The sequence below is a fragment of the Microcaecilia unicolor genome, chromosome 5 (genome assembly GCF_901765095.1).
Source record: "Microcaecilia unicolor chromosome 5, aMicUni1.1, whole genome shotgun sequence".
Lineage (NCBI taxonomy): Eukaryota > Metazoa > Chordata > Amphibia > Gymnophiona > Siphonopidae > Microcaecilia > Microcaecilia unicolor.
Genome location: NC_044035.1, coordinates 282595927 through 282612137, shown reverse-complemented (window position 1 = coordinate 282612137; position 16211 = coordinate 282595927). Strand labels below are relative to the sequence as shown.

The 16211-nt window shown below is 43.0% G+C and overlaps 1 protein-coding gene across 1 annotated transcript in view; it reads left to right on the top strand.

Moving 5' to 3' along the window:
- The window catches only part of VGLL3 (vestigial like family member 3), a 57099-nt gene extending 41627 nt beyond the window's left edge, over positions 1-15472 (top strand). Inside the window, exon 4 of the mRNA XM_030204241.1 lies at positions 11903-15472. Within this exon, the coding sequence (XP_030060101.1) occupies positions 11903-11946 (44 nt within the window). The 3' untranslated portion in view covers positions 11947-15472. The remainder of the gene's footprint in view (positions 1-11902) is intronic.
- Positions 15473-16211: the final 739 nt, after the last annotated feature.

Below are 16211 nucleotides of genomic sequence, written 5' to 3'. Positions count from 1 at the left end.
ACCAGAGGCGCAGCTGCAGCAATCTCTAAGAAACTACGGAGGCTGTTCAGGCACAAACCAAGGAACAGGCAGAAAGCACAGTGAAACACAGAGAAGCTTCCCACACCCAGGTGTAGTGTAGTGAAGCAATTAGAGTCATGCTGGAAGCAGGCAGCACAGAGAGAGAGAGAGAGAGAGAGAGAGAGAGAGAGAGAGAGAGAGCTAACCCAGGCAACACCCACAGGTGCAGTATAGTGAGGCAATTAGTGACATGCTGCTGGATGCAGCCAGCACAGGGAAGCCAGAGCTAGCTCAGAAAGGACAGACAGAAGAAACAGGAGCCAGCTAGGCAGCTGACCCCCAGGAACAAGGTAAGTCTGAGGGTGGTCACGGCCACAGACGTGACACCATACATAGAATCAGGCAATTAGTGCACATCATCTTGGCACCCAACTTTAGGCAACTTTTGAGAATTACTCCCTAGCCCCCCAAATTCTATATATAGCACTTTGAGCTACATGCATAAATTGGGGCACATGCAACTTAATTGAATAATGAGCCAATCAGCTATCAATAACTGGGTGATAACAAGCAATAACCTTGGCACTCACACAGCATCCACACATTCTATTCTATATAGTCTCAAATCTCTAAATACACCAAAATATAACAGAATGGCAGAAAAATTGGCCACAGCTCTACTTTATTTATAACAATTTAAATCATAAGTTTTAACTTTAAATTAAACATCTTTGCCAGATGGCACTAAAGAATCCCATTTAACCTTTATTCCCAAAGGCTAGTCAGTGAGGACCTAGCCCAATCACTTCCATCTTAACTTTACTCAGAAGATAGCAATTAATAATGAATCAATGAAGCGAGCCTTGCGGTGATGCTAAGACCTCGCCCCAACTCGAGGTGGTATCGCACATGAGCCTTTCTCCATCCCTCAAATTCCTTCATTACAACCCTTATGCCCAACCAAATTGGCCGCCTGGATTCTTGCCCTCTTATCCCCGCTCAGCTGCGACCCGTACCTACCCCAGCCCATCTCCCAAAATATTATTCACAAACTACATACCACCCCAACCATCCCCATTTCAGGGTGGGCAGGGAAGGTAAAATCCTCCAAAATGTTTTCCCGTTATTCCACTCACCCACTTACCATCTCGCTCCTTATTTCCCCACTACCCAACAAACAATAATACCTACCAAAATTTCCTCATACAACCTCCTCCTGCTCCTCGCACTCTCCACCAATCAGCACCCTTTCCCTCTCATGCATCCTTCTCTCTCTTCAATATTCTTATAGCATTAAACTCCTATCTTCTCAATTTTTTTTATCATTACCTCTACAATTTTCCTTAACTCCCTAATCACCCTATCCTCTCTACCCCCCCTCAACCCCCCCCCCCCATTACCAACAGTAATTAATGTTGGATGCCACTCAGTCAAGGTTATAATCCCCTGCTTAATTCAGGGGTCTTTTCTTATTGGCAGTAATTGGCAATAATTAAAATTTACGCACACATCATTATAGGTGTATTCTATAAAGGGGTGCGCATAAATTCTAGTGCACAGACCCAAAAAGGGGCCATGGGTGGATCAGGGAGGTTCCTGCAGTTTATGCACATTGTTATAGAATTAGGAGGATCTGCACTTCATTTACATGTAGAGTTTTACACCAAGTTTTCATTGATGTAAACGGTCGTGCCTAAATGTAGTAGCAGTTCCCGGCACTAAGTGCTGTTCTATAAACTGTGCCTAACTTTAAGCGCGGTTTATAGAATAATGCTGTGCTATTATGGCATTAATTTTTTTTTGGCACCATTGATAGAATCTAGCACTAAATGTACGCTGAACAGGAGGACGTCTATCTGCCACGGTCAGGAACCAGCAAATAATATCCCTACGCCCTTCGTTCTAGATCCATCTCGATTGAAAGCAAAGTATTGCATTGGAAATTTAGCATACTTGCATAGTGTTTCATGTATTGGTTTCAAATGTGTCTCCTGAATCAGAGCTATATCAGCCTTTAAACGAATCATCTCTCGAAACAAGAGCTGACGTTTCATTGAGTCATTAAGCCCTCTGACATTCAGGAGCACCATCTTTACATCACTCATAGAAAGACAGTGGTATACAAAAGCCATGCCCAAAGTGGCCCTCCCCCAGACCCCAACCTACCCTCTCCCTAAACACCAAGCCCTTTCAATATCTTTCCCGTTATCCCTACCCCAACCTGTCAGCCCCCTCCCCATCACCCTCCACCCATTCTTGAAATCAAGAGCCCTTTCAGAAGGAATGGATCCTCAGGAGCTTAGCAGAGATTGGGTGGCAGAGCCGGTAGTGGGAGGCGGCGATAGTGCTGGGCAGACTTATACGGTCTGTGCCCTGAAAAAGACAGGTACAAATCAAGGTAAGATATACAGAAAAAGTTGCACATCTGAGTTTATTTTGTTGGGCAGACTGGATGGAACATGCAGGTCTTTTTCTGCCGTCATCTACTATGTTACTATGTCAAGGTGGCAAAACAATGTGACAAGGTGGTGGCTGAAGCCATAGGAGCTGGCTCTGTGGGTGCTCTGAAGCCAAAAGAATGCTAGGATGCATATAGAAAGGCATAATCATTAGAAAGAAGGAAGTAATAATGTCCCTGTACAAATTGTTAGGCCTCACTGGAGTACTGCCTTCAATTTTGGAGGCTGTATTTTGTAAGGATATAAAGAGTCTTGACTTGGTAGAGAGGAAGGTGACCAAAATTGTACAGGATCTGCTCCAAAAAATGTATGAGAAGACTGAAATATGTATACCCTAGAGGAGAGAAGATACAGGGGTGATATGATACAAATCTTTCTATTACTTGAATGGTATTAATGAACAAACACATTCTTTTTAAAGATGGGAAAGCTATAAAACTGGACGATATGAAATAAAACTGTAAGGGGGTAAGCTTAAAAGCAGGACATACTTTTTAACCAAAAGAGGATGGGATCAAAGGAAAACAAATGACAGAGGGGTGTAACTTACATGGTGTGGCAGGCACAATCCTAAACACAGGCATAAGGAGGTAACCTGCATATTCTGCAGAGTGGCAGGTACTGCTTTAGCCACCTTGCTGGAGAGATCCAGACAAGCTGGTCTTTTCTGCTGTCTGTTGCTATGTTACTATATATAATACTATATAATTTCTTGAATGCCACAATTACTGATAACAGTTCTATGCAGGACACATCTAGGAAGATCTGTCATTACTGGGAAATATTAAAAACAACTTCTGAAAAAACATAATGGAACACAGCATAACAACTTGATCAATGTTGAGTTCACTGGTTCCCAAACCTGGTCCTGGAGGCACCCTAGTCAGTCAGGTTTTCAGGATGTCCACAATGAATATTTAACATCGAGGACGTCCATGTGTTAGGCAAGCACAAGTCCCGCCTTCGCTACACCTCCGATACGCCCCCTTGAACTTTGGCCGTCCCTGCGACGGAAAGCAGTTGGGGACATCCAAAACCGGCTTTGGATTATACTGATTTGGACAACCCAGTGAGAAGGATGCCCATCTTCCGATTTGTGTCAAAAGATGGATATCCTTCTCTTTCGAAAATGAGCCTGATATTAAACTAACCAGGGGTCACAAAATAGGTAGAGAAGAGACGAGCCTAAGCCCAATACAGCAGGATGCAGAGTGACAGGAGGAGGAGAGACAGAATTGAGAAGGGGAGGGCAGAACCAGGAGATTTATTGTCGGCTGATCAGAGACACCAGAGAGAGGGGCATAGGGGATGAGGTGGTTACTGAGGTAGGTGGGAGCTGAGGGAAGCCTGGATTTATAAACTAATAGAAGTATTTTAAATGTTATGCAGACAGAGCCTGGCAACCAGTGTTCAGAACAGAAAAGGGGGGGGGGGGTTAGATGGTCAAAGCAATGAGTATTATGAAGTAATTTCACTGCTGCGGATTGGACTACTTGAAGGTGTTTGAGAGAGGAGAGGAGAAGATCAGCATAGAGAGAATTACAGTAGTCCAGATGAGAAATAACAAGGTCCAGAATGAGAGGATGAAGAAGGGCAGCAGGAAGGAATAGGTGAATAGGGTGAGCAGGATAAAGCGCGAAGAATGGAATCAATCTGCAGCTTGAAAGTAAGATGCGGATGAAAAGTAACACCCAGAATCTTGACAGACTCCTTAAAAGGAAGTGGAGTGCCATTGAGTGAAGGAAATTGAGATGAAATATTGCTGTGACATGAGAAGAAAATAGATTCACATTTGGCAGTGTTGAGGTAGAGAAGATTGTAAGCCAAGAAGAGACCTGTGATAGGCAGTTGTTTAGACATGAAATTGAGGAGGCCTCGGTGATTTTGCAAAATATCTGAATGTCATCTGCATAGCAGAACAGGGTGCAGGAGTGATCTTGAAAAATAGTTAACAGAGGGGCAAGAAATTTTTTGAAGAGAATTGGGATGAGAAAGGAACCTTGGGGAACACCAGATTGAAGTGGGAGAGACTGGGTGGAGCGATATTGAAAGCAAAGTTGTGTCTTAATTGTCACGTCTGTGGCCGTGACCACCCTCAGCCTTACCTTCTTTCTGGGGGTCAGCAGCTCTGCTGGCTTCTGTCTGTGTTTGTGTTAGTCTTGTCTCTGTCCTGGTGTGCTGGCTGCTTCCAGCATGAACCTGATTGCTTCACTAGACCTCACCTGTGTGGGCTATGTCTCTCTAGGGAGCCAGCATCTAAGATGGCTGCCACCGGCTCTGTGCCAGCTTCCAAGATGGCTCCTGCTTGTCTTTCCTGTGGGCTCACTTCCTATGTGTGTCAAGCCTCTCTTTGGGGTCAGTGTACTTCCTGCTTCTGTCCTACTGCAGGTGACTCATCAGTGAGAGCCTTCATAAGGAAGTGCTGTGCTTGCAGTCAGTGCCTTTGCATGAAGTGTTATGCTCTTAGGCCAGGTCAGGTTAGTAAGTGTCTGCTGCACTACTGCTTAGCCTCTCTCTGGGTTCCAGCCCAGCTTCTTTCTGTGTCTGTGTCTCTGTTGTCCTTCCGTGGGGGATCTTCCCGGCCACTGTCTGTCTGTGGACTGCGGTCCTTCCTGGCTTACCCTAAGTTGGGGTGAAGCCTCTGTCTGTGGACTGCGGGTCCTTCCTGGCTTACCCTGGGTTTGGGGTGAAGCCTCTGTTCCTGGCTTACCCTGTGCTTGGGGTGAAGCCTCTGCTCCAGGCTTACCCTGTATTGGGGTGAAGCCTCTGTTCCTGGCTTACCCTGTGTTGGGGTGAAGCCTCTGTCCCTGGCTTACCCTGGGTTGGGGTGAAGCCTTTGTCCTGGTTTACTCTGTCTGTTCTCCTGTCTGCCCCAAAGACCCTTGGCCTGTTATTCCTGGTTACTCTGTTTGCTCTGCTGCCAGCCCAAGACCCTTGGCCTGTTCTTCCGGGTTTGCTCTCTTTACCCTAAGTCCTGCCTTGCCTAGCCTGTGTGCCTACCCTGCTTGTATATTCTGAGTGTATATCCTGAATCCTGTATCTGTCTAGCTAGTGTGTTTTTCCTGGGTGGTTTCCTGTATCCTGTCTCCACCTAGCTAGAGGGTTTACCCTGTGGGTATTCCCGGATCCCCGTTCTGCCTAGTGTGTATGCTGCCCTAGTCCTTGCTCCTGCTAGGCTTCTGTACGCCTTGTGTTCCTTGGTCTGTCTTCTGGGTCTTGCTAGTGGCTGTGCAGCAGCACACTGTCTGTGTTTAGTTCCTAGTCTGGTCTCCCTCGTGTATCCCAGACCCAGGGTGGGTCCTCTGTATCTTAAGTTCCTGCCTTATCCTGCAAGTCCTGCCGGCCACCTGCACTTCGGAGCTCTACTCCGGAGGAATGGTGGCTAAGTGCAGGTGCAGCTGTTCCTGTTTCGTCTGTTCTAGTTGCCTGCCTTGTACTACTCCAGTCCAGAGTTCCAGTACTGCTCTTCGGGGTATCCAGTTCCAAGGTGGTCTTGCCTGCCGCTGCCACTCCTCGGCAGTGGCCCAAGGGCTCACGAACTCCAGTCCTGCCTCGAGGACCTGACAGAATGCCAAGGCCCTCGAGAACGCAACATTAATATCCTTTGGTAGACTCTTTCACTGTTCACTGCCAGATATCTGAGTGTTACTTCTAGTATCTTTCTTTGTATTTTACACCTTTGGGACTGGGAAAATACAGGATTAACTATCTCTTTGACATACTGAAATACTCCTTGATGGAAATGATAATAGATGGCCAAGTTTTAAAATGACTCTTGTTCCATGAGAAGTCAGTCTAATTTTTCCTTGCACTAGAGATAGGCTGCTGTGTTCTGTAGGGTCTGAAATCTCTTCTGCATTCTTTCCATACAGCTTGCACATAAAGCATTGCAATAATCTAAATGGGTTAAAACTTAAAGCGTGGACAATCAACTTAAAATGATTCAAAGCAAAAAAAAAAAAAGAATCTGATGTAATTGTCTCAATTTCATAAATTAGATTTAATATTGACTAAAGCATTCCAAGTCAGCAGCTAGTTGGTCAAATATTACTTATGGAATTCTTAAAGTAGATTCTAAAGGAAAATTTACCCCATTACCTATTAAATTTTGGCTAGATAGATTTTGAGAACGGTTAAGATAGAAATTTGGTCTTTTCCTTGTTCAGCCATTGCCACCGAGGGGGACCCGTTCTGCCTTTCTCCTGCGTCTGTCGGGACCAAGGTGATTGAGTTAACGTGATAACCTGGTCCCAGAATCCAGGAGCAGGAGAGAGACAGACCCCAGCACCGGGCCCCCCTTGGAGGCCGGCGAGGAGCAGACATACTGACGCAGGAAGGTGGGGGGGGGGGGAGTGGCAGCCTGAGTGAACGAGGGATGGCGGCAGCTGCGTCCCGAGTGGGGGAGGGCGACGGTGGCAGCTTTGGTGGCCCAACCCCAGCTAACTTGGTGCATGAGAAGAATTCTGTAAAGTTATGTGCTAAAATGCCAATATTAGGTCTAAATAATTGACACCTGCCATAAACATGGTATAACTGTTCATGCCTACATTTCAGTGTGCCAATGCCAACTTACCATAGCTTGCTAGAATAGAGTCTAGTGTACATAGAGGCATATTTTCAAAGCACTTAGACTTACAATGTTACATAGAGGATCATTTTTAAAGCTGCTATGCAACTTTCTAAGTCTAAGTGCTTTGAAAATGAGCCCCATAGGCACCTAACTGTTAATGGCTCCTTTGATGCATGTAAGTGGTGCCTACCTCTAAGCGCTAGTTTATAGAATTGCCTCATAAGTGCACGTAAGTTGGGCTCTGCTGGCTTTAATTCCTTCTTCATCCTCTTTTCGAGTTTTTTGTGTAGAAGGTTTCTAAAGATTGACTCTAGGCTGGCTCCAGATATACAATATGATATGCACACATGTTTCTGTGTTATGTACTCTCCATGTGCAAGATGCAGTGTGCTGTAGGTTCACTTCATGCCTACTCTTGTGTGCTAGTGGGATTTCGCTTTTCAGGGCTTGATCCGTGATATATGGGAGAACATGGATATCTCCATTTTGAACTGCTGTACTGATGCCCTATGAAGGGATAAAAATCCATCTCCTAACAGAACATTCCTCAAACTGACATTGCTGAAGCCACCCTTTCTCCTGTAATTGTCATCTCCAGAAAATAAAAGTCCTCCTGAGCTCTCCTAGCACTGAAGAGTCACCAACACATCTTACCTTAAGATCTGAGACTGTAGAAACCATCAAGCAAAGGTTTCTCCAATCAAATAGCACTTTTTCACAGATTTCATTATTCATGACCGGATTGGCACTTGATGTCCCTTCAGTGGAAGCCTTGTATTTCTGCTGTTAAATGCAAGGCATTATTTTAAACGGTTTCCTCCCCTGTAGCGTTCCTTTTATGTAATCCTCTTCGAACACTACAAGATGGGATTTACAATTTTTTGTTTTCAGAAGAAAAGCTGAACAATGAGCAGAACAATAATTAAGTGCAGGGCCGGAATTTTACAGATTGGAGAGATGCAGTTAATGTGGAAATACTGAGTCACACAACAACAGCGCACAGAATTTCAGGATGGAAAACAACACTTGTTACTCAATTCCCTGATGACAAAGAAGCTTCTCCGTTTTTCTTAGAAGAATGGCTGGACTTGGATGCTGCACCATCAGTACTGGAAACCTGGGTACACGAAAGCATGAGTATGAAACACAACTGCTTGAGTATGACACATGGCTTCCCTTAATGAAGCGGTCCAAAGTGTCATTTGTTTCTTTAAAAGTTGTGATTGCTGTAGTCTTCTGATTCTCCTCACCCCATGCCACTGCATGATAGAGAGACTGATTTTAAGTTTAGAAACTGGGATTTTTTTCTCTTAATGTTTAAAAAATGTATATACCTTTCTTGATCCAGAGCACAATTACAGCATTCTTACCCTTCCAAGTATGTCTGCTGCTTTTGCTTTGTCCCTAGAAACAAAATGTGTTAACAAACAGAATGAAAATACGTCATCACAATGTTTTGAGCATCTGAAAGGCATTGAGAGGTTGTAATTTGAGGGAATGACAATTCTGGGGTTTTGACTTTTTTTTTCCAGTCACTGAGAGTTTGATAGCAGAAGGCAGAACCAAACTGAGCAGTCTGGTGGGAGGCAAATCAGTGCAGTTTCTGAGGAGGGAGAGCTGAGTGCCTTATTAGAGCTGTGGGCTAAGAACCAATGTTCAAAAATCACTCCTCCCATTGCTGTTCCTTGAGAGCTTGGTTAAGTCATTCGGGGTTCATTATTCAGCCTGCAGTGGTCAGTGGTTTGTAAGCTGCTGATAGCAGCAGGCTGAATTGAGCCAAGATATTGAAGTGCAGTCACGCAGAAATTTACTAAATAGTGACCAGTATTCAGACCAATGCCCAGTTAGCTTTTCTTGATAACTGAATATCACTGCTAACTGGTTAACTGCTGGCTCCGTCCAAACTTCTGAGAATTAAGCAGGCAGTGTTGTGGCAATCTCTGGCAGTATTCAATGACACTACCCACTTAAGTGGATGGCCAGCTCAGTGGTGTTTATTTCGGGCAAGAGCCTCTCTTGCCCAGTTAAACCCTTTTGGATATTGGCCCCTTGAACTTCTGTTGCTTCAGATATCCCACTTAGATAGTAAGCTCTCTGAGGTAAGGACTTATTGTACTCAAATATTTGCAGGCTCAATGTGGCTTACATAGTACCGTGATGGCGATCGCCAATTCCGGTATAACAAATACAGAGTGATATTATGGTAAAAGTTCAATTATATAGTGCTGTGTACATATACTTGTGCTATAAAAAGGATGTAAATTTTCAAATGTCTGCCAGTAGTTTTAAAGCCTGCAGTGCTTCAACCCGTGAACTCTGCATTGTGTTGAATGATGAGTACTACAAGAAGACACTTTTGAAATGAACTGTGCACATGTATTGCCCCTGAAATGCTCCCTTCTGGGCAAAGAAAAATGTGTATACTTCTAGGTGCCTAAGAATCCACTTAGTCAATTTGACTGATTTGGGTGTTATATTAGTTTTATCCCGTGGAAAAGGCTTCTAAGTTTAGAGGTACATTTGCAGAGTGTTTGCTGTATAAAAATGAAACCATTACTAACCAGGGATGTGCATTCATTTGAAATGACATTTCCTGTGTCATGTCCTGTAGTCCGCAAACAAAAATGAGAATAAACAATTTATGTTGTTTTGCAAGCTATCAATAGTACACACTGTTCAGAAAGATCACACACACGTCACAAAGGATGCACAGTTTCTCGATAATGCATGCATGTGCAAAGAGTGTGCATATGTGCACACTATCAGGAAAGAGTGTGCAGTCTGTGAAAAATGCTCATTCTTTTGAAAGAGTATATGCTCTTTAACAGCATTGTTGTGATGACATAAGAAAAAAAATCCCAAAAATGAACATTCCCATAAATGAAACATTTTCTGGCTGCACACCTCTACCACTAACGGATAACAATGTAAGGGTGTCCTAAACATGAAAGGGTCAATATTCAAATGGGAAAAGCAAGTGGGTCCACACACCTTCCACAAGGAAAATCAAAAAGCAACAACACGAGTTGAAGAGGGAATGTACCAGTAGACCAAGACAAACCACAGAGTAAGAGTATCTAAAAGTTTATTTGCCAAAGGTGAACGGACCCAAAGAAAAGACCCAACATGGGGCGAGTTTTGACTAAAAAGCCTTCATCAGGGGTCATAATGGTTGTGCATACAAATCTGGAATATGATTGGAATTGCACGTGCAACTAAAGTCACACTACATAGAATCTGGGGGTAAGTGCTGAATATCGTCTTGAGCGGTTATGTGTTAGCCAGCTCAAAAATAACAAAATATTCAAAGTCGAACCCCGGACAGGGCAAGGCTTTGAATATCCGGAAGTAACTGTTGGAGGTGAGCTCACCACCGCTGGCTGAATATTGACCCCAAAAAGCAACAATATGGGTGGAAGAGGGAATGTACCAATAGACCAAGGCAAACCACAGAGTAAGAGTGTCTAAAAGATTATTTGTCAAAGGTGAACTGACCCAAAGAAAAGACCCAAAGGAAAGCCTTCTTCAGGGGTCGTAATGGTTCAAACCAATCAACTTCACAGAGTCTTAAAAACATGTTGAATAAAAGGGCTCTTGAAGTGCTGATGTCGCTGAGAAATCTGTACTTCTGCTGGCTTGACAAGCCTTCAGTTGAGCATGACAGCTTGTCACGCCAGCAGAAGCGCTGGTTTCTCAACAACGTCATCACTTCAAGAGCCCTTTTGTTCTACATGTTTTTATGACTCTGTGAAGTTGATTAGTTTCAACTATTATGACCCCTGAGGAAGGCTTTTTAGCTGAAACACGGCCTGTGCTGGTTCTTTTCTTTAGGTCAGTTCACCTTTGACAAGTAACTTTTAGGCACTCTTACTCTGTGGTTTGCCTTGGTCTGTTGGTACATTCCCTCTTCCACCCATGTTGTTGCTTTTTGATTTTCCTTGTGGAAGGTGTGTGAGCTCACCACCAACAGTTATTCCAGGATATTCAAAGCCAAGCCCTGTCTAGGCTTCAGCTTTGAATATTTGGTTATTTTTGAGCCAACTAACTCATAACCACTTAAGACGATATTCAGCACTTACCCCCAGATTCTATATAGTGCGATTTAAGTTGCACGTGCAAATCCAGTCCTATTCCAGATTTGCCTGCTCAACTTAATTAGTTAATAAGCCAGTCAGTGCTGGTAATTGCCACTTAAGCAATTATTGACAGTAATTGGCATTAGAAGTTTTGTGCACAACTGTTTAGCGTATTCTTCAATGCGATGAGCGTAAATTCTAAGTTGCATATTTCAAAAGGGGGTGTGGCCATGAACATGGAATTTCTCAATTCTATGTGAGTTGTTGTAGAATACACCCAGCCCACGCCTAATTTAGGTGTCAGGATGTATACCAGGTTTTACTTGGCATAACTGACTGCAGCTAAATTTAGTCACATGGATGGGCGCTCGGCTTATTCTATAATCTGCAGAGAAATTTAGGCCTAGGCATATATATTTTTTTTTTGCGTGGATTTTTCAGGCACCATATATAGAATCTAGCCCATGGTATATATAGATAGGGCAGACTTTTGTGCGGTCCCATTTTTGCACTAAACCTGGCCCCTTAAGGACTGAATATCAGCACTTAAGCGGCCACATGCTGACTTCACCCCCCGGAATACTCCCAGCATAGCTGACTTTGTGTTAGGTGCTAACCATAAATTTCAGGGACACCTACTATAGACAGTTAAGTGCCACTGAAAATTAGCATCTAGCCCCGACCAAGAGATTTAACTAGTCTGCGGCCGGCTAAATCATTTTGAACATCAGCTGCAAAATGTTCTTTTCATGCTTCTCTTTCTTTGACCTGTTTTTCTTTTCCTCTCCCTCGAGCAGGTTTACAGTCTCAGGACAAGAGCAAAGACCCTCCTTGGTTCTGAAAGACATCGACAGAGCCTAATTACAGGAATGGACCCAGAGCTGCCACCCAAGGGATGGGAGCAGCTGCAGCCAGTGTCTATATGGGCACATGGTAATAAAGAACACACCCAGAGGACATGGTATCAAGGCATTTGTGCTGTTAGTTATTGAATCTCTTCTTTGGGGAGCTGTTCTCTTTAAGGAAATGCCTCTTCTCTCATCAGAGTTTGCCCCTGAGTTGGTTAGATATTTGCTCAGCCCTTTGGCATATGTATATATATATTTTTTCCTCCCAAATTGTCTTTATTAAGAAACAGTGGAGTTTGGAGTCCAGCCACTTTCTCTTGAGGAACCTGACGCTGTTGCTCCTTGAGAATCTATTTTTGTAGAAATACAGAAAGTTTTTGGCTTACCAGTGATGGACAGTCTTAAAAGAATTTTTTTTTTGAAAAAAATGTTTGTAAAATGGTTATGTTCTGTTTAAAGAACTTTTTCTCAGAGAAACACTGGGATTAAAAAAAAATACTGAAATTTTGTATAAGATCAAAAATTCTTATTTTTCAATGGCTGTGATGTGAACTGTACCAGTATCAACAGTTTTTATATTTTCTTTTGTTACCTCAAGTGTGTGTTCGTTTGATTTGTAAAACATCCTTGCCACTATGGTCCTTTTTACCATTTCCACAGTGTTACAAGTTTTGAGATTTTTCTTCTTTCTTTGCTTAGATAAGTAGAGTGGAGACTTAAAGATGGCTATAGGCTGTCTGTGCTATACAGGCACACAAGAGAAACCATCTTTTCTTAAATTTGTGCTGTTAAAGCTGTCATTGCTTTAAATTCCTTAAGCTTCTCCTGGCAGCTCTACAACGCAAGTGGCTTACCGATTGTATTATGCACATTGGTTCCCTTAGCTATGATGTCATAAATGGCATGTATAACTCACAGACCAATCAGCTACCAGCTTCTGTGTTGCAGTTTTTGACTTTCTGTTTAGCATGCCTCTGGCTGTTTCAGGGCAACTTAAACTGGAAGACCTTGGGAAAGCAATGTCTTGGCAGTCCACGTGTGAACGGAGTGGGTATTGCTGAGGGCCTTGCATCACTGAGCAATATTGTGCAGCACTCAGAAACTGCACTTTTCTGTCCAGGTTTCTATTGAAATAAAGTTATGTGGAATAGAGGAGGGACTGCACAGTGCATTGCCTGGAGGAGAAGTTTAGCACTTATACACAGTACAGCTGAGCAGTTCCTCAAAGGAGACAAGATCTCTGAGCCATTCCTGTAAGACTGTAGTCAAGATGAGATAAATCTGTTTGCTGAAAAGCTGGGAAATATCTACAGTAAGCCGGTGAAAGCAGGGAAATTGGCAGTTTGCCTGTAGAAAATGGTCACAAATGTTTTTGCAGATGGGTACTATTTGAGCAGCTCTGTATTGTGTTATCTTGAAATTGTGAGATCATAGCTGCAGGCATCCACAAGCAGTGGTGGACTAGTTGTCCTGGGTCCATGCTCAGCAGGTCTGCAAGACCATACAGAGCTGAATCTGCACCTTGCTTGACAGGCCCTCTGATGCCCCCGCTGTACCCACTGCAGAGCTTCCAAGTCACCCAGTTCCAGGAAGGAGATTTTAATCCAGTTCTGGATTTCTCACAACCTCATCCTGGCTGCAGCAGTGATTTCAGTGGGTGGAATCAAGGACTACAACACCCACACTGCTCTGGGGTGTAAATTCAAAACCAAGACTGCCCAAAAAGTCTTCTTCCTGGACCTGGGTAACTTAGCAGCTCTGTCACTGCGCTATGGACAAGAAAAAGAGATAGTGAATGGGGAACAATTTATGTTCCCCCACCTCCTTGCGCCCTGCACATCCACATTGCTTGCCCAGTCCTCAATACAGCCCTACATATCTCTAATTTCTAAATATATTTTCTATTACTGTTTGCACTTTTAAAAAAACACTATATGGTCTAATGTGCCAAAAGGGTTATACCCCAAATTCTGTAAATGGCGCTAAAACTTACATGTGCAATTTAATTGAATAACAAGCCAATTAGTGCTGACAGTTGGGCCCTAACAATTATTAGCGCTAATTGACATCAATTTAAATTTATGTGCGCATATTTACACACCTGAATCTGGGTGTAAATTTTACTTGCGGCTCCTGAAAGGGTGCACAGCTATGGGAGGCAAAACCAGTGCATTCCCTGCAATATCTGCATGCTGTTATAGAATAAGGTGGATTCACACTTAGGCGGAGAGTTTACACCAGGGTGTAGACACTAAGCACTATTCTATAAACAGTTCCTAACTTAGAGTGCTGTTTATAGAATAACGCTAAGTGCTATTTTTTTGACGCCGATCTGTCAGTGCCATGTATAGAATTTAGTCCTATATATTTTGCAGTGGCTGCTGAGCATGTAAGTACCCTCTATCCATTAATATTCAATTGCATTCTGCATTAATGCCACTGAAAATTCTTACAGACTTTCTTGGCACTGTCTGGATCATCCCAAAAAATACACAGGCAAACAGTCGGCAAGACCAAAACAGAGCAGACCAGTGTAATACAATAAAGCAATATATATTTAACACAGCTGAGTAAAAACTACGACTTTCCTCTAATCGCCCAACATAACGATGTTTCGCACTGTCAAAGGTTGCATCAGGGGCTTAACATAAACCAGCAGGATCAATTCAATGTTATTCTTGTCTGGTTGATACAAGGCAGCAAAGAAATGAAGGTTCACAGGCAGCAGGCTGCTTCTCTCAAAGCAATTACAGCCTGTCGCATAGACTGCTCCCATATACAAATAGCTACTGTAGGAATCTTGCCAACATGTTCAGCCAACATCTGTATAATAATTATCACATCAATATTCAGCCCACAGCGGTGAGCAGCATACAGGCTGCTTCCAGCTGCAGGCTACCAACCCCAGATATTCAGTGCCAGGGTATGTGAGGCTTCTTGCATTATCTGGGTATAACTACCAACCCAGAAACTAACCTGGCAGTGGCTGATATTCAGAATGGTTTCCAGTTAACTTGCTACAAAAAGGTAGGACAGCTGTTTTTGCTCCCCTAACTTTATGCATTTACTTTGCCGGTTAGTGGACTAAAAATCACCGTTAACTGGCTATGTTTCTGCTCTGCCCTAAATCCGCGCCTGGACTGTGTACAAACCAATTGGTTTCGGCATGGGAGGGTTAGATGAGATACTCATCAGCATTGTCTGGTTAACTATCATTGAATATCCCTGGATAGTCCCACAAAAGTCTCTCCTGGCCATTTGATTTGCTTCGAATAATGGCCCCTATCCCCCGGATTCTATATAGTGTGACTTAAGTTGCAGGCTCAAATCTAGTCATATTCTGTATTTGTGCGCACAACTGAATTAGTTAGCAGCCAATCAGTCCCGATAGTTGCCTCTTAGCTATTGACACTAATTGGCCTTAAGTAGAATTCACGAGCACAAATGTCTAAGCATATTCTGTAACGTGATGCACATAAATTCTAAGTCACATAGTTGAAAAAGGGGTGTGGCCATGGATGTAGAATGGATGAGTTGTGGGCATTTCTAAAATCTATGCGTGTGGTTATAGAATATACCCAGTCTGCACATAACTTGATGTAATTGCTCAGGACTAAATTTCCTCACATGAATGGGCACTCGACATATTCTATAAACCATGCAGAAATTTAGGCTTTTTCTATAACTGCATTTTGTTTCAGTTTAGATTTTTTAGGCATAATATATATAGTATCTAGTCCTGTATGGCTAAACTTAGGCCGGCAAAAAGGTGTCCTAAATTTATCCATATAACTATATGAATAGTGACTGAATTTCACTGGCTACCTACTTAGCAGCAGTGTTCGATGCCGTATACGTATATTTTGTGTTGTTGCTTCAGTGGATAAGAGCATTGAATATACATAAGATATGGAAATTGTACAGTGAGAATTTTAAATCACTGCTGACCATAGCATTTCAATATTGACTCAAATATTTTCATACACTGAGGCTTTATGAAGGTTCTAAAGGATTTGCAAAACTGAGATTGTGGCCTGTAAAGTCTCTACCCCCTTGCTTTTTCTGATTAACACTAGGTGTATCTTAAAAGTAACAATAGTCACCTTCCAAGATCCAATAGTTAAAAAACCAAAAAAAAACAAAAACTTGGAGCCATTGAGAGGGTAATTGGAGCAGATATATAGCCCTTGCAGTGATTTAAAACGGTGTGTATTTTTCCTCCCCAACTTTGTCCACTTTATGAAATTAAAAGTACTTA